Below are 22,312 nucleotides of genomic sequence, written 5' to 3'. Positions count from 1 at the left end.
AAATATATATTGGGATAAAGACTTGGGGGGAGATGTAGTATAAGGGTATTAAAGGGTAAATCTTGATAGAACGTAAAGATGACTGCCCACCATGATGAGGTAAGAGATCATGTGGGAGAGACACAAGAACAGTTACAGCATGGCTTTTGAAGGAAACACACAGGCTAGTGTGGAGTGTATATAGCTATTGTACAATAAAGATTAATGTTTAAATAATACAGTCTAAGAACCTCTCTAGCTAGACTCTACACGGAAGAAGCATAAAGAACCGAATATATAACAATTTCAACCCTTGGAATGGACTAGGCCACAAGCAACAGTTAAGCTGGTGTGCAGATCTGTTGTTGAGTGTGCTGAGTCATTGCTTAAAAAAAGACTCTTACTAAATGCAGCATGAAATTGACAGACTCGGGCACTATATTTTGCAATGATTCTTCATGTGAGGATAGGATGGTTCTCTTGTTTTTTTAAATTTTACTTACAGCAACTATATGAACTCACTGTATTGGAAGAAACTAATGTCCTTATTTCGACAATGTTAGAATACTGAAACAAGATTAATGCAGATTTTAAAGTCTAGATAATTTGATCCATTCTTGCAATCCACTCATTTCTAGTGAAACTGTAACTCCATTATATTAAATCTTTCCTTGAACAATGGTTCACTCTGTGACAATGATGTAATATGGATTTTCTATCCACTTTAAGGACGAACCTGAATGTTACATCTTGTCAAGTATAAGGCGGCTGACATTTCACATTTTAACTGAATGCTAGAAAAGGATTCAAAAAGTCACATCTGAATGAACAACAAAAGTAACCAGTAGGCGGGATTGAGATCAAGTGTTGTAGGCCATTTCATAAATACGGATCAGGCCATTGTTACAAACCATCCAACAATTAATCTCCACTTGGAGTTCTTGAATTTGGTATTGGACTTCTAAAGAGATTTAGGACATTGTATTATAGAGTTGAAGTCATCCTAGCAATATATTTTGTATTAGTGAATTTTAATTTCACTGATGTCAACATTCATGGAATTAAATGAGATTCAATGAGTATATGTCCCAAAAGCATTTTGAGTTTTGTTGAACAGCATATTGACAAAAAGTCTCCATGCATGAATACTGGATTAGCTAAATCAGTGCTTGTGACTGTCACATAAAAATTAACAAACCAGTAGTCTTGTATTTCAATAAATCCCTCCCCTTGAATACAAGGTTGGAATGCGACTTGTAAATCTACATTTCAGCAGTTGCAGTCCAACACAGCAGGTACCTACCTGTGAAAAACTTGCTGTACTCCTGTTCAATCTTTTGAGCAGCCTCAAACTGTTCCTTGGAATGTTTTTTTTGTGTACCTTTATCCCGCAGAAAGGTTGGGTCCTTTTGCTCTCTGTTAATACAATGCAACCATTGGAGTTTGATGAAACCCACTGCAATGGAACACTTAAAAAGGACTAGCACATATGCATGTTCTTATAATCAGTATTTAAGTTATTGGTGTCTTGCATTAAATTATTTTGACATGCCCTTTGTAATTTTCCATGATACTCTTTGTTCCAAGGAATTGATAATAGAGTCATAGAGAGATACAGCACCGAAACAGGGCCTTCGGCCCACCGAGTCCATGCCGGCCAATAATGAACAGCACGATATGCTATAAAATAAACAGAAAATACTCAGCAGGTCAGGCAGCATTTGTGATGAGAGAAACAGAGTTACTGTTGCAGGAAGATGAACTTTCATCAGAACTGATGCTGCCTGACCAGCTGAGTATTTCACTGTTCTCCAGTTTTGCACCATCCACAAATACAACATTTAGGCACAAAACAGCATTAAAAGAAAATTAAATAGTGTAGAAGCTAGAAAATACTGAAGCTGGTTCAATTTCTTTGTCTGAAGGAAACTATTATCCCAGAACTACTTATTGATGGCTTGGCCATGTGCAAGGTATAAACTTGCTTAATGCTGGTGTTGGAATAGAATCACAAGATATTTTCTGCCTTTGGACCCCATGAAATTGTCTCAAGTGACTTTCTATTTTTACTCCTCCCTTTTTCTAAGAATAGCAGGTAAGTAAACATAACATAGCTGGCTGACCTGACAATCTCTGTTTATTTCCTTGGGAGAAGTAGTTTGACTCCTAGATCACACAGTTGAGATAGGGAGCATACCGTTTGGGGAAAAATATGATCTCAGATTCTACCATTCTGTCGCACTTTTATTAGTTTCATAATTAATACTCTTTAAACTACGCAACATTTTTTTTATTGACAAATTCAAAATTCACTGCATTGAAATTCACTGTCAATTACCACTATTACATTATATTTTTGGCACAAGTCTGCACTGACCCTTAAGAACAAACCAAATCAAACTGGAATTGACATGCTACATTAGTACATACTTTGTACATGAAGAATGCACATTACTCAGCTTTAGAAATGGGGAAATGCACCTCTAGTTGGATCTGTACTGTGCTTTTTGTTGCTTCAGTTTGTTTTTGAATTTACACTTTCTTCGACAGCAACTAATTACTGACACTCTACATCTTATTAGATGTCGACAAAGAAAAGCTAGCTATTCATTATACTCTAAATAATTGACTCTACTCACTTGATTTGCTTTAGATTTTTGTACCGTATGAATATGACAATTGGGTAGATGTGAATTCGGTGCAGACGTTCAATGGCATGTGGTGCAATATCAAGCAAGCAGTGGCAGTCCTATAAATAAAGTCAAAAACAAGTTAAAAAAGGCAAACATAACGGCAGCCGGTCACATTTTATAATTAGAACTACAATCTGCACAGTTGTCAGTCTTGGCTCAGTCAGAAAGTCGCAGGTTCAAGGCCCACTCCAGAGACCTGAACACACAATCTAGGCTGACATTTCAGTGTAATACTGAGGGAGTGCTACACAGTCATCTGTCAAATGATTTGTTAAACCAAGGTCCCATCTGTCCTCTCAGGTAGATGTAAAGAATTCCAACGCAATTCTTGAAAAAAAAAGCAGGGCATTCTGGTGTCCTGACCAACATTTGCACCTCAACTGACACCACTAAAGCAGCTTATCTGGTCAACGACCTCACTGCTGTTTGCAGGACATTGCTGTGTGCGTGTGGGCTGCCACATTTACCTACAACGGTTGTGAAGAGCTTTGGGACATCCTGAGGATGTGAAATATACAAGTTCTTACTTTTCTTCATGTGTTCGGGCAAGTTAAATCATTGCAATTTTATTTTTCTTAAATCTCAGAAAAACCTATTCATTAGAAACAGATGTTGCGCAGAGGATAATGCAGAATTTGGAGCATATGTCAAATTTAATAATGCGTTAAGATGCAGAGGTAGCTCTGCTTTGTTCTGTATTACAGTCAAAAATATTATGGTGAAAAGTTAACAATGATCGGTTAAAAGAAGTGATACTGCAGACCACATGATATAAGTAGCAGCAGCAACAAAACTGCACTACATATTACAAGGAGCCACCATATACATATTGTAATGGTCTTGTAACACAAATGCCCCCTATCTACCATGTTGTAACTATTGTGTGTAAGGTTGCTGCAGAATGGAATGTCAGGTCCAAAGCATTATCAGAGTTATCAACTGGCAGTCAAATCTTGTGTGTTTTCAAAGGCCTCATTCACAATCTTATCAGATAACAATTTAAAGATACAATATAATCTTAAACAGTTTGCTTTATTCCTTCATCACTGTTTGATTAGTGAAGATAGGCATGTGGTAGATAAGAGTAAAGAGCCCATTAGTGGATTTCTCAACTAGTAAGTCGAAGAAAGGGAGCTCATTAGACTGCTCCATTTCAAAGGTGAATTTGAGTGTGGGTGTAAATTCTTACACGCAGCTGCGGATTCAAATATAGCATACGTATCATTTACGTATCACAAATATGCAAGGGGTAGGAAGTTAGGGGTCATTCCATAGAAAACGCGTTTCTTGTGGGAACCAACAAAAATGTTAGCAAGAGCTGGGCCTGGAGGGGATCCCATTGCAACACCATCTATTTGGGCATACATACTGTCATTAAAGCTGAACTCAACTGCATGAAATGCTAAGTTCATAAGTTCAATTAATACAGATTCAGAAAATGGCAGCATGTCTAGATTGCCATGATATAGTGACGCGGCGCAAACATCTATAGCTTCCTTGAGCAGCAGGTTAGTCAAAAGGCTCACAATGTCAAACGAGCACGTAGACACAGCATTGCCATCGATAAGAAGGTTGTGTATAGTCTTCACAAAGGTGTATATAGAAAATTCACTCAAAACTGGTCGTAGCAACTCGCTCGACCATTTGGCCAATTCATGTTGTGCAGAACCAGTCACTGATAAGATAGGGTGTAATGGGACATCAGTTTTTTGTGCCTTGGGCAGCCTGTACTCAACCAGCCCGTACTTGTAAAACTCTGAACACAATGTCTAATGTTAGATGTGATTCTGCATTGGAGAACACTTACTGAACAATCCCGTGTGTGCTAAGAATTACACTAATGACCAATTTAAGATTGTCAGGCTTGCAATGGGGCTCACTTACGCTTGCTAGAAGCTACATATATTCATACACAGGGACCAGTCCTCTGGAGGCAAGAGAAACATGTCAAGGCGTTGCGCCTTTTTTGAATTAAACAAAAGCGTGGGAGACGACAGTTCCCGGGTGTATTCTCCATGGCACCGCCTCGACCATAGTTAACTTCCCCACCAATCAGCACCCTTTTCTCATGCAGTATGAATTGTTGCTCCCTGTGAAATTTTGCATTCTTGCATCTGTCCTGATGAGTGCAAGATAAAAAGCTCTGACAGCATGTCTCTTTTTTTCAGCAATAAATGAAAGTATTGTGTGTTTATTGCTTTATGCCATGCATGAGAAATATCTGAACCCAAAACCCAAATATAATGCTTTCCTCAAATAGGTTTGCCTCAGTACATATGCAAATAAACATCTGAAAAGGAGGACTTGGGTGTTGACTTGTTCCTTGTGATTTCAGCACAGGCTGGTCATTTTTATATTATTTCGTCATTTGGTGAAAATGCATACAGAATTCACAGTCCTCAAAATCATGGGGTGAGATAGAGGAAGGTGCAACGAATTAGAAATTGCAGCACAGATAGAAAGCCATTCTACCATTCAAGCTAGGTCCTTAACTGAAATTCCCTATTCTTTTCTCATGTCCCTCCTCCTTCTCCAAATCTGTTTATATTATTTTCAAATACTCATCCAATGCCTTTTTAAATGATATTATGTGCTCTGCCTCAGCAGCCACTTTTGACAAGGTATACCATGTTCTAATAACCCTGACAAAAATAATTTTCTAACTCTCTTCTAGTAATAATAGAGTTTGTGCCCTTTTGTTAATTATTTATCAATGAGTGGAAAGATGTTTTCACTATTTATCCTCTCAAAACCAACCCTAATTTTGAACATCTTTAATTTCCCACAAAAGCCCAAAAGCAGAAGCTGAAGGGGGGAGAAAAAACAATCAGCTGTCCAAAATCTGAAGCATGAGGTCACTCTGTAGTGATAGGATTTTTGTAGAGCTAATTACTGATATTGACTGGCAGGAAAGAGAATGAATGATGGCTGGCCATGTCAGCAGTAGTAAGGGAAAAGTCACTTGTGCTAGGTGCAAATTCATAACAACAATTTTTTTGGTTGCATTATATTACACACAGAATATATGGACTGTGAAAAGTAAGTAATCCTCTCTCCAGCAATCTGAATTCTTTCTTTAAATAAATGCAATGCAGGGAAGGCTCAAAGATAAGATGTGCACACCTATATGCTTTTACACAAAGTGTCTTCCAGAAAGTGGCCTGCACATACGAATCAATGCTGCCATTAGTCTTTCCTTACTAAATCTTAGGTGGAACAGCATTAAAAAACTGAATGTTATTGTTGATTACAAAGCAGAAAAGGATGCATTCTCCTCCCAGCCAACTGTTGATTTACACTTTTATCTTGAAAAGGAATTGCTCAGGATATTGAAGCACAAAGTTAAGTCACAATAGGTGGAAGAGAAAGGGGAACCCAAAGTTAAGAAGTTGTTTGGTAAAATAAAGTTGATGAAAAGGAAATATTTACAAAATGAAAAGAGATAATATAGCCGACTACACACAACCACCTTTGGGATCATATGATTCTGGTGCAGCAATGTGATCCAAAGCTGCACTTTGTACCTCAATGTGCCATCCCTTTAGGAACAATCTGCTTTTCATTTATAACACAGGTGTACTCCCAACAAGCAGCTAAGCTTCATCACTGGCTCATGTTCTGCTAGGATAGTGTTTTCAACCTCTTGCGTGTGGGGGTCCACCTGTAAACAATGATGCACTCCTGGGGACGCCTTGCAAATAATGGTGCCTTCGTGAGGACACCCTGCAAATACTGATAGGTATCCAGGGACCAATGACCATAACTTTCAAAAACACCAGCATAATTGTATAAAATGTTATGTGTATAAAGAAACATAAATAATATGCTCATACGTTAGCCTTTGTGCTCATGAATATCTCAAGGCATACTACAGGTGGATTTCCTGTACACTTAAGTAAACAGAGGGCTTTTTAGTCCTTGAGGACATGGAGCAAGAATAGTGCTATCTACATTATAATCCATGATACAAAAACAATGAATCTTGATATTGGAATTGGAATCAAGCTAAAGTGCCATGGTGTTTACCTTTTTTGAAATGTTATCAAGCAACTTGAGATCTACATTGAACTTATAGTGTTACATTGCACGTCAACCTGAAGTATAAATGATCAAATTTTATTAAATATAGAAATTGATAGAGAGGAGAGAAGCACCTTCTCAGTTATTTCTTTAATGGAGGCAACAGTTGTGACATCAAAATGGCCACTCCTCCTCTTGTAATCAATGAAGAGATAGTCTGCCACTCCTCGTTCAATGGCCTGTTGAGAAGCTTTCATAACCTCTGAATAGAAAAAGGGGAACACAAATTAGTTTGTGGAGCAGCACTGTCTTCAAACAAGATTATCTGCATGTCTGATACCAATAATGTAATATAGCCTTCAGCTAACAACAGGGCTTCAATAATATCTGAATGCTAGCCTCTAATGGAACTCAAAAGCAAGCAAGCACAGTCAGAAGTGAAAATTATAAATACTCCAATCCAAACAACAATCAGAAAACTGAGTGCTGAAAAGCTGAAATAAAAGACAAAGTGTACAAAAAGTCAATCAATATCTGGAAGGTGATCTAATCTTTCTGGTGCAACACTTGTCCTCATCATCCTACAGATGGGCCTTTCCAGCATGACCGAGCTTCTTAAAAAATATTTCCTGTCAGAATGTGAAAGATGCCGTCAAAGTTGTCTACCTCTGGTTGTCCTTCTGTTTTTACCAGTGAGTGCCCTACAATGCCACTTCAAAGAGCATTAAGAGTTAACTATGTTATGTTGACTTAAGTCATTGATAGGGGTGTCAGGTCCTTCCCTGAAGGACATTATTGAATCAGTTAGATTTTTACAACAATTTTTTTTTTTTTACTGGTGACAGCCCATAAATTCCCAGCACAACTTGTCACAGTGGAATTTAAACTCTCAGCCTTGGGGTTGCTAGTCCAATAGCATAACCACTGTACTATGATACCAGCTCATTCTCATGAAGGGTTACACCTGAAATACAAACATAACTTTCTCTTTCAAATGCTGCAGCCTTCTGTGCATTTCCTGTTTTCAGTCTAAGGGAATATGAACTCTAAGCTACAGACGGGCTGTACTGGTTTCATGTGGTAATGAAACTGCAGCCAAATGATGATACATAATAAGCGCTATTATATGAACAAGACTTTTGTCAACAGCAGACTAAACAACCAACTTTAAAAAATTGAAATGATTTAGATGCTACCAACTAGACAAAACCAGACTGAAAACTGTAGCAACTCACCAAGGCTTCTTTGACAGCACCTTCCAAACCTGCAATCTATACCACCTAGAAGGACTAGGGCAGCAGGTGCATGGGAATACCACCATCTCTGAGTTCCCCTCCAAGTCACACACCATCCTGACTTGGAAATATATCCTTGGGTCAAAATCCTGATAATCCCTCCCTAAAAGTACAGTGGCAGTGCATTCACCAGATGAACTATAGCAGTTCAAGAAAGTGTTTCACCACCACCTTCTCAAGGGCAAATAGGGATGGTCAATACAGCGATGCCCACATCCCATAAATGAATTAAAAACGATGTATTAACTGCCTTTCATTTGCAGAGCATTGGTGCGCATAGTACAAAAATACAGTAAAAAAAACACATCAAATTGAAGCAAGATTCATTATGAACAGTAACTGACAGCAAAGAGTGAATCCAAGTGTGTAATCTAATCTCATGATTAGGTGATAGCATTTCATCCGCACCCTTGCTGTTTATGGCATCATTTGAATCTCCTTTTGATTAGATTAACATCCTGTAATGAATCCCAAGTGGTCACTCATTCCCTCTATATAATTCCTTTGTGACAATATTTTTACCTGGCTGGCCTAACCAGCAATCTTACTTGTACAGTAAAGCCTCCAGGGAATCAGTATTCTTCACTCAGGCAAATAATGAACAAGTGGCCTTTAAAGGGATTCTTTAGAGTTTTTAAAAATGACCCAATCCAGATTGACACAAGATAAACTAGCTGAAAGGGACTCAACTTCCAGTAACATAAGTCTTTTTTCCAATTGTCGCAGAAAAAGAGCAAATTTTCGATTAATGTAGCCATTCTTTGAAGTATGATCAAGAACTACAAACAGAGGCATTTTAATGGCAGATAAAGTATTTAAATTATCAATTTTCTCCTACAAGCTCATACGGTAGAAACACAGGAAGTAATTATGAAGAATCACTGATATTCAGATAAATCTCTAAAGAAACCACAAGTACATATTTTATTAAAGCAAATCTGTTGATTTACACTTACCTAATGGGCATCTGCAGAACTTTCCAGAGGAATCTTTAACTAACATGTCCTTCACAGCATCCACTAACGGTCCCAAGATAAGCACGGGCCTCGGCGAGGTGCACTCTATCTTTTGTACTCTTTGATAAGCCAAACTTCCACAATCTAACAAAGAAAATGAATTACAACATACACTCAGCATTCAAACTTAAAATACCAATGATGACTGACAAATCAGAACTTTATTTAGTAAGTAAGAATCCTTGGTAACTACTGTGATAACCTTACATCTTTGAACTTGCTGGTCAGTGTCCACACCAGTGAATTAAAGCTGATCCCACTGCCCTCCATTTAATACATTTGGGCAGCAAGGCAACTAACATTTCCTCAGAAACTGGGTTTTCCTAATCTTCTTTAGGCATAAGCCATTATATGCTCCTAGAGTTGGTTGCTCAAGTAGAATCATCTTTTGATAAAAATTTAACAAAACAAATACCTTCCAATAAGGGGATAGAATCAGTGCTTATGGCATCAAGGGCCAACATCTCCTTCCCATCTTTTGAATTATTCCTTTTGTGTTTTTGCTTTCGCCGGAAGAATGATCTGCGAGCTGCTGCTGACAGAGTCTTGACAGAGCCATTTTCATCCTTGACCTCAGACATACTATGTCTTCTGCAAAATTCCTGATCCATCCTGCCAGAAATACTACAATTAGCAGCATGCCATATTTAAAAATAAAATGAGAACTCTCTACAGCAAAGAAGTGAGTACGCAATGGCACACAAATATACTAATTAATTCTGACATATAATCACCACTGTTGTGTAGACAAATGAAGCAGCCAATTTGAGCACAGCAAGGTGTCACAAATCACAATGAGGCAATGATGAGTTAATTTATCTTCATATTGTTAGTGAGAGATAAGTGTAGGTCATGATACTATGAGAACATATCTATTTATTTTCTTTTAAAAGTGTCATGAAATCTTTCTCCTCCAGCTGTGCTGAGAGACAGGGCCTCAGTTTAACATCTTATCTGAGAGATGACACCTCTGACAGTGCAACATTACCTCAGTACTGCAATGAAGTGTCAGTCTAGAGCAATGTGGACTAGGGCTTGAACACAAGACCAAGTGACTCAGAGGCAAATGTGTTATGACATGATGCAAGCTGATGCTTAATTTTGCAGAATGTACAAAGGTCACAGTCTATTTCCCTCTTGATAATAAAGTACATCACCATAAAATCAATATTGAACAAGGTGTAAAAATCCTCAGTGGACTGTTTTGATGACACACAAAACAGCAGCAATTCTGGCATTACAGGTCATCATTACTAAAGTCTTTAACAATAGTGAAATAATCCCTCTCACTATCTTTCACACTCAAGAATTTTTACAGCACAAGACTCTTGCTATAACAATAGACATCTTTAGACTCTGGATACAGTGCTTTGCCACAATGTAACCTATACTGCAGCCACGGCATGCGGTAAGTCCATTGAGGTGAAGAAGGAGCTGCGGGACCCGAGAGAAGTCCTGTGAAAAGGTGCCCCGAACACCCAAAACATCCACGAACGGCCCCCCCGGCCGCAACTTCAAAGCGCCCGCGGGAGATGGCTCGGAGAGCATCTGCAGCGCACTGTCGGCAATGCTGCATGCCTTTATTTAAACCACTGCAAAAAAAAAACCCTTAGCAAATGTAATCACCTCTAAGTCTGCCAAATGATGCTTCACCTCCCGAAGGACGTGGATGAGCTTTCCGGACGTCGATGGTGGGCACTGAGGAAATGGCTTATTACCTGCACCAGATTCCACCCCCCCCTTTACCCCCCTTCCACCCCCCCCACCCCCGTCCCCTTCCCTGCTCCACCCTCTCAGCTCACCCCCTCACAACCCCGTCCCAGCCCGCCCCCCCCTCGCACCATCTTCACCCCGCACCCCCTTCCCCTGCACCCCACCCCCACCCCCTCCCTCTACCCCTCCCCCTTGCATCCCCTCCTCCCACCGGCACCATCCTACACCTGTGTAGGGGCCCCAACAACCCCACTGCCTTGTGGGCGTCTCGGGAGAGACCAAGGCTAAGGGAGTAAACCCTAACAGAAAATCCGGAGCGGAACCCCGTAGGCGGTCATGTGTCACCTTTGGCATGTTTCCGGCAGTTCCTGCAGCCATACTGGTGCCAAACGTCGTGTCCTGCACTCCTTTGGACCCCACCAGAAAGGCCGAGAGGGGGGTTTTGACGACTGGGCAACTCTCAACCTCCATAAATTTGCCCAGGCATGCGCCATGGAGAGGTCACTCCATAGCTTCACAAACCACTGACCACCTCCAGGCGCGTATCCATTGTCTCTCGAGATAAGGAGGCCCAAAAGAAAGAACCTATACTCAGTATTACATGAAGGAAGCAGTTCCAAATTATGTACCGTTAAAGGCAATGCAACATTTTCTTCATAAGCCATTCATCAGAATATTCTACTGGAGATAAGCCTAGCTGGACTGCCTCTGGGCAAACAACGTGCTTAGGATGTGCATATGAAATGTCACCATAATGTTGTAGGTATGTGATTCTACACGTGGTCTCCTACTCCTGTGTCTTATTAAGCTTTTGTTGTTTGTCATTTTTTGACCTGATACTAAACTGAAAATGGCAAACTGGGAAATATTTGGTACAGCATGGCCACAGACCGAACAATTCATCTTTCTATAGGTGTAAGCAGCAGAAAAATTACAGACTTCCCACCATATCCTCACAATCTTTCTGAATTTGCAGAAACCACCATACTGACAGACCATGTAAACTCAGGCTAAAAACTAACATTGTTCAAGCAAACCATGTAAATAACAGTGTCATTTCTTTCAACAGGAATCTAAAAGTCATGATAGCTTGTGTATTTTTATCATTCTACAAAAAAGATGAGAATTATTTTCAGAAGCCTAGGTTTCAATCTGTTACCCGACTTGCCCTGTAACAAAGTCATATAGAAATGACAAAACGCAGAATTTCCTATGAATTGAAACTGGCTGGGTCCTAGGATCCACCATACCCAGTTGGAAAACTATATTTTTGTTGGGTGACTCCAAGTAACAGCCCTGAAAACATGAGGAATTCCATGGACTGTAGTTGAAGCTTTATTTACTATAATGTCCAATTCTTGAACTATGACGATTATCTGCTGCACAGCTGAACTGCTGCATCCTTAAGCACCTGTGGCCGCAGACACCGGGTGCTAAGGAGAAGTCAAAAGATTGTAACTTGTACTAAAAGCTTTGGCCCTTGGAATTGAACCTGAACTGGAAGACAAAAAATGGCATTTATATAGTGCCTATCACATCCTCAGGATGTCCCAAAGCACTTTACTGCCAATGAAACGCTTTATTAAAAAAGTGTAGGCACTATTATCTTCTTGGCAAATGCTGCAGCCAATTTATACACAGACAACAATGAGATAAATGTTCACGTAATCCATTTTTGATGTATTGATAAATGTTGGTGAGGGCACCAGGTCTCCCCATGTTTCTTTTTTTAAAAAAAACAGCAATAAGAACCTTTACATCCATAGGAACAGGCAGAGAGCACCTCGGTTTAATGGCTCATTCAAAACTCAGCAATTGCCAACAGTGCAGCACTCCATCAGCCTAACTGTCAGCCAACAACTATCTGCTGACACCTGGAGTGGGACTTGAACCCACACCTTCTGACTGGAAAGCAGGAGTGCTGCCACTGGGACAAGTTGGTATATGTATTTTTTAAAAATCACAGCAGCAAAATGCAGTGGATTTCTCACTCTCTTAACACTGAGTTTTTTTTAAAATGCACTTATTTATTCACGCAACCCTTCCATTGCCTTCCGTGCTTACATGTATTTGCTGGGGATTTGTCCTCTTTCCAGCTTCTGAGCATTTTCATCCAATTGCCAAGCCATCCAGTAACCAAAGTTTCCTTGTGGCAAAGTATCATCGACATAAAGAATATCATCCTTCTTAAAACTTAAATCATGTTCTACTTCTGCAACTCGATCGTAAAGTGCTCTGTAAGAACAAGCAGAGGAAAATCCCATAAAATTCCAATGATTGCTGCCAATTTATATTACTCAAACATAATAGGGCTTATTGATAAGCAAAAATCAAAGGTGAACATCAAGTTTTCAAAGCAAAATAAAACAATAATCTGAAAGCGTCAGACAGCTAAAGGCAAGACCTGTGCCAAGTAAAACCACCACAGATGGCTCCTGGAAAGAAGCTACCTGATATGACCATACATTTGTACGAGGCAAAGCATCTGAAAAATAATACTCAAGTTTTTCAACATAAAAAAGCTGAAATGAACACTGTCCCCTGTGCAAAATTATTGCACGCATACAGAATTAACAACAAAGAAAAAGAAAACAGTGACTTTCGTGATAAAATCATACTTATCAATGCTATTTCTGGGTGCTATTAGACTATCATACATATTACTGTAGCTCAACCCTAATAATTTATACGTATCCAATTACTCTTTTTTTTCTGCTTGTCCCTACATTTGTCCCTAAAGTCATGAGATTTTTCCCATGTGATGATTGTGTGAAACTTTCATTTGATGATCTCAAACAATACCTGATATAGAATCCATCTCCGGCTTCATGTCTGATCTTGTTGAATTCCTCTATCCTGTACTGAGCCTTCACAGAGATTGCCTCTGTGGGTTTTAGCATTTCGACGTAGGCCTGTTCAGCTGTCACATTTCGCATATCAGTGCCATTGTACTGTAATGAAAATGTAAAATAATCATCAAGAATTAATATTTACTTCAACTACATTCCAAAAACAGGGTTGTAATAAAAATTCCTGTGCAATTTTTAAAAAGCTGCATAATGCCAACTTCCATGGTTCCTTAAAACTTCTCTGAAGTTGAAGTTTTTCTTCCCTCGCCATCTCTTTTGTTTCCCTGGTTTGCATATTGTTCCCTTGCTAAAGGAATGTGATGGGGAGTGCGAGCTGCCAACCAGCTCGAAAGCCTATATTAATTCTCCAAAGCGTCTAAAAAGTCACAAGAAGTATATTTTCATAAATGCAAAAAAACCCACATTTCACTGCAATTTCTAGTTCTATGGTATAATGCTGGCTCAAATATAGATTTCAAACCCAAGCAAATGGAAATTTATGCTACAGGAATATTGTTCCTGTCCTGTTTCAATGCACTATTCATTCCTACTGAAAAAAACAAAAAAAATGACGAGCGAGTAACTCCCTTAGCTGCACAGGATTTGAGCTAGGAAAAGACAACTGCACTTTGTAAATTGGTATGCGGAGTGATGTCAGCAAATGAGATTTGATTTTTCTCAATAAAAGCTTTTGAAATCTGGAGCAGATGATGTTTGCCATCTGTTTGGTAAACACAGGCCAACTATTCTTTCACAGGACTTTGCCACAATTACTGCAGTGACCAAAATCAATATATTTGCCATACCTTCTCTAAAGCCTTTATGTTGATCACACTATAAACAATGACAACCATAAACAGAAGGAAGGTATGAATAGTGCTATAAAAAAGTTTATAAATGCACTAATATTGAGCCATTCCATCTGCATAACTTTACAAGTTTTTCATGCAGTTAAACAATCACAGAACAACTTCTGATAATTTCATTTACATTAGATACTTTAGTTTTATGACTGTCTAGAAATTAACTATCGAAGATGACAATTTAATAAGTCACTTATACTAAAAGCTGCAAATTTTTAAAAATTCATTCATGGGATGTGGGCGTCATTAGCTATGCCAGCATTTATTGCCCATCCCCAATTGCCCTTGAGAAGGTGGTGGTGAGCTGCCTTCTTGAACCGCTGCAGTCCACGTGAGGTAGGAACACCGACAGTGCTGTTAGGAAGGGAGTTCCAGGATTTTGACCCAGCGACAGTGAAGGAACGGCGATACAGTTCCAAGTCAGGATGGTGTGTGACTTGGATGGGAACTTGCAGGTGGTGATGTTCCCATGCATCTGCTGCTCTTGTCCTTTGAGGTGGTAGAGGTCGCGGGTTTGGAAGGTGCTGTCGAAGGAGCCTTGGTGCATCAGAACATAGAACATAGAACAGTACAGCACAGTACAGGCCCTTCGGCCCACGATGTTGTGCCGAACCTTTCACCTACTCTAAGATCAAACTACCTACATACCCTTCATTCTACTATCATCCATGTACCTATCCAAGAGTCGCTTAAATGTCCCTAATGTATCTGCTTCTACTACCACCGCTGGCAGTGCATTCCACGCACCCACCATTCTCTGTGTAAGGAACCTACCTCTGACATCTCCCCAAAACCTTCCTCCAATCACCTTAAAATTATGCCCCCTGGTGATAGCCCTTTCCGCCCTGAGAAAAAGTCTCTGGCTATCCACTCTATCTATGCCTCTCATCATCTTGTACACCTCTATCAAGTCACCTCTCATCCTTCTTCGCTCCAATGAGAAAAGCCCTAGCTCCCTCAACCTTTCTTCGTAAGACATGCCCTCCAGTCCAGGCAGCATCCTGGTAAATCTCCTCTGCACCCTCTCTAAAGCTTCCACATCCTTCCTATAATGAGGCGACCAGAACTGAACTCAATATTCCAAGTGTGGTCTAACCAGGGCTTTATAGAGCTGCAGCATAACCTCGCGGCTCTTAAACTCAATCCCCCTGTTAATGAAAGCCAACACACCTTACGCCTTCTTAACAACCCTATCAACTTGGGTGGCAACTTTGAGCGATCTATGGACATGGATCCCAAGATCCCTCTGTTTCTCCACACTACCAAGAATCCTGTCTTTAAGCCTGTATTTTGCATTCAAATTCGACCTTCCAAAATGAATCACTTCACACTTTTCCAGGTTGAACTCCATCTGCCACTTCTCAGCCCAGCTCTGCATCCTGTCATTGTCCCGTTGCAACCTACAACAGCCTTCCACACTATCCACAACTCCAGCAATCTTAGTGTCATCGGCAAACTTGCTAACCCAGCCTTCCACTTCCTCATCCAAGTCATTTATAACAATCACAAAGAGCAGAGGTCCCAGAACAGATCCCTGCGGAACACCACTGGTCACCGAGCTCCGGGCTGAATACTTTCCATCTACTACCACCCTCTGTCTTCTATGGGCCAGCCAATTTTGTATCCAGACAGCCAACTTTCCCTGTATCCCATGCCTCCTTACTTTCTGAATGAGCCTACCATGGGGAACCTTATCAAACGCCTTGCTAAAATCCATATACGCCATATCCACTGCTCTTCCTTCATCAATGTGTTTTGTCACATCTTCAAAGAGTTGCACCCATCCAGGCAAGTGGAGAGTATTCCATCACACTCCTGACTTGTGCCTTGTAGATGGTGGACCGACTTTGGGGAGTCAGGAGGCGAGTTACCCGCTGCAAGATTCCTAGCCTCTGACCTGCTCATGTAGCCACGGTATTTATATGACTATTCCAGTTCAGTTTCTGGTCAATGGTAGCCCCTAGGATGTTGATAGTGGCGGATTCAGCAATGGTAATGCCATTGAATGTCAAGGGGAGATGGCTAGATTCTCTCTTGTTGGAGATGGTCATTGCCTGGCACTTATGTGGCGCAAATGTTACTTGCCACTCATCAGCTCAAGCCTGGATATTGTCCAGGTCTTGCTGCAGTTCTACACGGACTGCTTCAGTATTTGAGGAGTTGCGAACGATGCGGAACATTGTTCAGTCATCAGCGAACATCCACACTTCTGGCCTTATGATTGAAGGAAGGTCATTGATGAAGCAGCTGAAGATGGTTGGGCCTAGGACAATACCCTGAGGAACTCCTGCAGTGATGCCCTGGAGCTCAGATGATTGACCTCCAACAACCACAGCCATCTTCCTTTGTGCTAGGTATGACTCCAGCCAGCAGAGAGTTTTCCTCCTGATTCCCATTGACTCCAGTTTTGCTAGTGCTCCTTGATGCCATACTCGGTCAAATGTTGCCTTAATGTCAAGGCCAGTCACTCTCACCTCACCTCTCGAGTTCAGCTCTTTTGTTCATGTTTGAACCAAGGCTACAATGTGGTCAGGAGCTGAGTGGCCCTGGTGGAACCTAAACTGAGCATCACTGAGCACGTTATTGCTAAGCAAGTGCTGCTTGATGGCACTGTTGATGACACTTTCCATCACTTTACTGGTGATTGAGAGTAGACTGATGGGGCGGTAATTGGCCGGGTTGGACTTGTCCTGTGTTTTGTGTACAGGACATATCTGGGCAATTTTCCACATTGCCGGGTAGATGCCAGTGTTGTAGCTATACTGGAACAGCTTGGCTAGGGGCACGGCAAATTCTGGAGCACAGGTCTTCAGTACTATTGCCAGAATATTGTCAGACCCATAACCTTTGCAGTATCCAGTGCCTTCAGTTGTTTCTTGATATCACGCGGAGTGAATTGAATTGGCTGAAGTCTGGCATCTGTAATGCTGGGGACTTCAGGAAGGGGCCGAGATGGATAATCAACTTGGCACTTCTGGCTGAAGATTGTTGCAAATGCTTCTGCCTTATCTTTCGCACTGATGTGTTGGGCTCCCCCATCATTGAGGATGGGGATATTTGTGCAGCTACCTCCTCCAGTTAGTTGTTTAATTGTCCACCACCATTCACGACAGGATGTGGCAGGACTGCAGAGCTTAGATCTGATCCGTTGGTTATGGGATTGCTTAGCTCTGTCTATTGCATGCTGCTTTTGCAGTTTGGCATGCAAGTTGTCCTGGGTTGTAGCTTCACCAGGTTGACACCTCATTTTGAGGTATGCCTGGTGCTGCTCCCTGGCATCCCCTCCTGCACTCTTCATTGAACCAGGGTTGCTCTCCTGGCTTGATGGTAATGGTAGAGTGGGGAATATGCCAGGCCATGAGGTTACAGATTGTGGTTGAGTACAATTCTGCTGCTGCTGATGGCCCACAGTGCCTCATGGATGCCCAGTTTTGCATTGCTAGATCTGTTCGAAATCTATCCCATTTAGCACGTTGATCGTGCCACACAACACGATGGACGGTATCCTCAATGTGAAGGTGGGACTTTGTCTCCACAAGGACTGCTGTGCGGTGGTCATTCCTACTAATACAGTCATGGACAGAAGCATCTGCGGCAGGCAGATTGGTGAGGACAAGGTCAAGTATGTTTGTCCCTCGTGTTGGTTCCCCCACCACCTGCCGCAGACCCAGTCTAGCAGCTATGTCCTTCAGTACTCGGCCAGCTCGGTCAGTAGTGGTGCTACCGAACCACTCTTGGTGATGGACATTGAAGTCCCCCACCCAGAGTACATTTTGTGCCCTTGCCACCCTCAGTCCCTCCTCCAAATGGTGTTCAACATGGAGGAGTACTGACTCATCAGCTGAGGGAGGGTTGTGTGAAAGTCAGCAATGCAAAAATTATTCAAAAGTGCTGTCACAATGCAATATCGAAGAACCATCTGGCTTCCCTACCAGGCGCTTAAAGCGCACATACAAAGACAGGTCTAGTGTCTGCTTGTGAAGTGAATGGAAATAATTGTCCAATCAGTATTCAGAAACACAGCTACACAGTTGATTTGTTTTATTTTAGGGAGAGTGAGGTCCTAGTGCCCTCCTGTGGACTGTACTGTCTGTCGCCTGATTATGTGGAAGATATTTTAATGCATAAATTCAGTGTCCATTCTTAAAATTCAAATATCTATTTATTTTCATTAAAAATCTTGAGAAGACTTTCACCCTTTTTTGGTGAATGCGGGGGTAGGAGGTGCTGTGATAGCCTGTGAAGTCTACTTATTACTTTAGAAGATTTATATTTATGTGGTTTACACAATGAGTTACATTGGGAATGCAGTGATTTCAGTTATGTAGACAGATTTGGTAGCTATACTGTCGCCACCTTATATGGGAATTGCTGTCATTCCACTTGATATAATAACCCCTTAAAAAACTGTTGCTTGGGAACTCAGGTAATCATCCCCAATCTTTAAGACAAAAAGTCCTTGCCAGTTTGAGGTAGCAAGGAGACCCCAAGTAAGAACACTGAAGCACAACAGTAAACAATAACCATGTCCAAGCAGCCTCAGGTCTGCAAAAGAAACAAGACAATCCTGAAGATGTTTTGCTATTGGAGGTTAAACTTCCTTTAAAAGAATAAGAAAGAGAATATCGATGGTTGCAAATTTTACATCTTTCTTATTCATCCAGTCTCACTTACAAATAGGAAATATTCAGCAGAATAAAAACTAATGGAGCATTCTGATGCCCTGGAGCTCCATGCCAGCCTAGAGCACAATAGCACTGCAGTACTTGTCCCGAGCTGTCAGGACAATAACTCTTAGTAAAAGCACAAACTGTGTCAGGTCCCTGCCTTGCAGATATCTGATACAGGAGTCCTCTACACATTAGCCCAAGAGGTGGAGACTACACAGTAAGCTCCAAAAATGTTATGGTGGGTGATACCCTGCAGCAGAGAGGATGAACCTTGCTTCCCAATTTACTCATCTCTGTTCAGTGATGTGTTTCTTGAAAGTCTTGCTCCTAAAAGCAGGAAATTAACTCATGGAATAAAAGTTGAAAATGCAAGGAATTCAAAATAAAATGCACAAAGAAACTGCACATTCCAGAACAAAGCCTTAGATGCAACAGACTGCGAGATTATCAACTGACTCATCAGTGTTAACTTCTTAATGGGGAAGTTTCACAAACTGACTCCCCTTTGCCATGACAGCACTTTCTATTTGTATGTGACAGTTGAATGAATAACAAAGAAGCAAGTCAATTATATTCTTCTGGATAATAAAACTTCAAATGACATCTCCTCAAGAGATATTGCTGTTAAACAGAACATTTGGAATGGGAGAGAGATTGCAATTGTTACTTGATACCAAATTTCATGTTTCAGTTATGTTATTGCCCCCGGCATATATAACTGATTAAATATTACATTTTTCTTTTAATCATCTCCTCTGGCCTGAATGGGTGCAGAGCTCCCAGCCTACCCATATCTCAAGGGCAATATCTAAATTTCTGAACAATCATCCACACTTCTGGTATACATATATATTAGTAAATTAGCAATGAGATTCTATTTAGTATTAAACTGAATAACTGAATTGTTAGTAAGATGCAAAACTTTCGAAAAGCAATGGTGATACTGATTGAGAGGTAAATGATAGCTCTCTGCCTACATCAGTTTGCAAACTGCCCCGGATGCAGTCTGAGATGACTGTTTCCTGAATTTCTTTTGTCTTGCAAAGAAATAAATAAGTTTTGCACCAGATTTCTCCATGACAGTACAACCAAAATTCTGATAAATAGTGTAAACTCACTGTGTTATCCACTTTTTGGTATATGGTTTAGAAACCTCAGGTAATTTACTTTTCACACAATGAGATGTTTGTAAGGTAAGGAGGCAGGTGCACTGTCCTGCAAAGCAAGCTAGAATCAACTCTTCAAGAGGAGAGTTATATAACATTGAAGATTAAACACAAGAATAAGAGCACTCAAAATGTTCAGTCATTTGTCAAGTTTTGGAGAAATCCTTTAAAAGTCTGCTATTCTACTCAGGAGGCAAGATAGTGCCCGAGTCCATAATCTTTATAAATACAGTTTGACACACTGTGCGTTAATGATAACTCTGATGAGAAGAGGTAATCTATAGATTAGTGAAGTCACTTCACTTCATGGGAACAAGTACTGCAAACCTGCAGAGCTTAAATGTGATCACTTACAAAAGGAACCCAGAGTGAGAGGCAAAGGGCAACATGTCACTTGGCTACTGAACGAGTGTAAATTTTTAGGGTAAAGGTTTGTATTCTGAGTTCTCCTGATGGATCAATTGGTTAAGTGAATGTATAAATAACCCACAAAGACCAGAAAGTCCCATTTTCAGTCTGTGCAGAGTTAGCTGACATCAGTTGGGGTAGAAATTAGTTTTCTATAGTTAGCCTCTGCATCCTGGGATGAGTCACTGGAAACTGCATGTCTGAGGACAACATCACTCTTGGCCTGAATTTCCTTCTTCCCAATCCCTGGTGAAATAGCCTGCAATTTGCTAATTTTATTTTAAACTGCTTGTGTTATTTGATTTAATTTAAATGTAACTTTCAATGTTTGAAGAGTCATGGGCATTTTTTAAAATTCTGAAAATCACAGGACTTCTAAGTGAATCGTTGGCACTCAGTAAAGCTGCAAATCTGTCAATCTTCTTACCTCCAGTAACTTATCCCCAGGTACCAGCCCATCAGGGATGTTTGCTGGACTGTCATCTTCCACCTTTGCCACAAATACTCCGTACAAGTTTCCACCAGAAATTTGGATCCCTAATTCCATCTGGGTCTTCTTTAGGAAAAGAAATCTTGGCTCAGCAATTTGATTGGGTGAATCAATAGACTTCCTGTTGAATTAAAAATATGAAAAAGAAATAAACATATTTATCTGTCGGTGAATGCTGATAAGCATACAACCAACTTATCAAGAAACATATGAATCAGGACAACGAGCTTTTTTGAAAAATCCTTATGTCCATTTTCCACTTTAAATTTATTATTAAATCACTGCAAATTTAAGCATTTTTTTTTTTAAAAGAAAAGATTGTTGCCCCAAAAGCCAGCAGCATCATCACAAGGTAGCTGTTACTCTTACAAAAATTCTTCAGCCCTTGTAAATTTTCTTTCTCTTCTTCTGTAATAAAGACAATGGCTGGAATGTTATGCCATTCCAGCGAGCCGGATGGTGGGGGGGTGGGGTGGGTGGTGGCGTAAAATGGAGCAAAAGGCTCCGGGAGGCCTTCCCAACCCCCTCCCGCCTCTGCCCCATTTTACATGGTGGGGGGGGGGGGCAGGGGAAGAGACGAAAAACGGGACGGCCGCCCCAGGCTAATCAAGGCCCTTAAGTTGCCAATTAACAGCCACTTAAGGGCCCTTGCCCGCCTCCATGCGGATTTTACGCATGGGAAGCGGGCATCCTGGAGCCGGGAAAGGCCACCCAGTCAAAGCTGGCAGCCTCTCAGCACCCCCAGGGGTGGGCCCTGATAAAACGGGCACAGGGTGCCCGATTGAGGGCTGCCTCTGCTTCCCCAATCACCCCCAGGACCCTTCCCCCCAAACCCAAACGACCACCCTTACCTCGTCGAGGCCCGACCGATTACCCCCAGCGAGGCAACCCAAACTTACCTCCACTCCTGGCTCCATGTCCTCGACTGGGCTGCAGTCCCAGCAATGGCCACCACTCCTGGTGGCGTTGCTGGGACTAAGAGCTGCCGGCCCGGTGAGTAACTGGCAGCTCAATGAGACTTCCACCCTCAAGTGGGTGGAAGTCCCGCCTCGGAATAATTAATGCCTGGGGACCAGTAAAATGCAGGACAGATCCCCAGGCTAGGCGGAAGCAGGGTCGCCACCGACTTTTACGTTGGTGGCCAGCTCCC

At 41.2% G+C, this 22,312-nt stretch overlaps 1 protein-coding gene across 13 annotated transcripts in view; it reads right to left on the bottom strand.

Annotated features, from left to right (window-relative positions):
- Nucleotides 1-22,312, bottom strand: part of dlg5a (discs, large homolog 5a (Drosophila)) — a 199,289-nt gene that overhangs the window by 5,880 nt on the left and 171,097 nt on the right. For all 13 annotated transcript variants that reach the window (XM_068020571.1, XM_068020579.1, XM_068020575.1 and 10 more), the window contains 8 exons: nt 21,100-21,283; nt 13,519-13,667; nt 12,781-12,951; nt 9,419-9,615; nt 8,944-9,087; nt 6,827-6,954; nt 2,619-2,728; nt 1,283-1,395 (listed from right to left, as the gene is read on the bottom strand). In XM_068020571.1, the coding sequence (XP_067876672.1) occupies nt 1,283-1,395; nt 2,619-2,728; nt 6,827-6,954; nt 8,944-9,087; nt 9,419-9,615; nt 12,781-12,951; nt 13,519-13,667; nt 21,100-21,283 (1,196 nt within the window). The remainder of the gene's footprint in view (nt 1-1,282; nt 1,396-2,618; nt 2,729-6,826; nt 6,955-8,943; nt 9,088-9,418; nt 9,616-12,780; nt 12,952-13,518; nt 13,668-21,099; nt 21,284-22,312) is intronic.

This window comes from Heterodontus francisci, chromosome 42, assembly GCF_036365525.1.
Source record: "Heterodontus francisci isolate sHetFra1 chromosome 42, sHetFra1.hap1, whole genome shotgun sequence".
Taxonomy (NCBI): Eukaryota; Metazoa; Chordata; class Chondrichthyes; order Heterodontiformes; family Heterodontidae; genus Heterodontus; species Heterodontus francisci.
The sequence above is the reverse complement of the archived record's forward strand: the minus strand, read 5'-3'. Positions and strand labels throughout refer to the sequence as shown.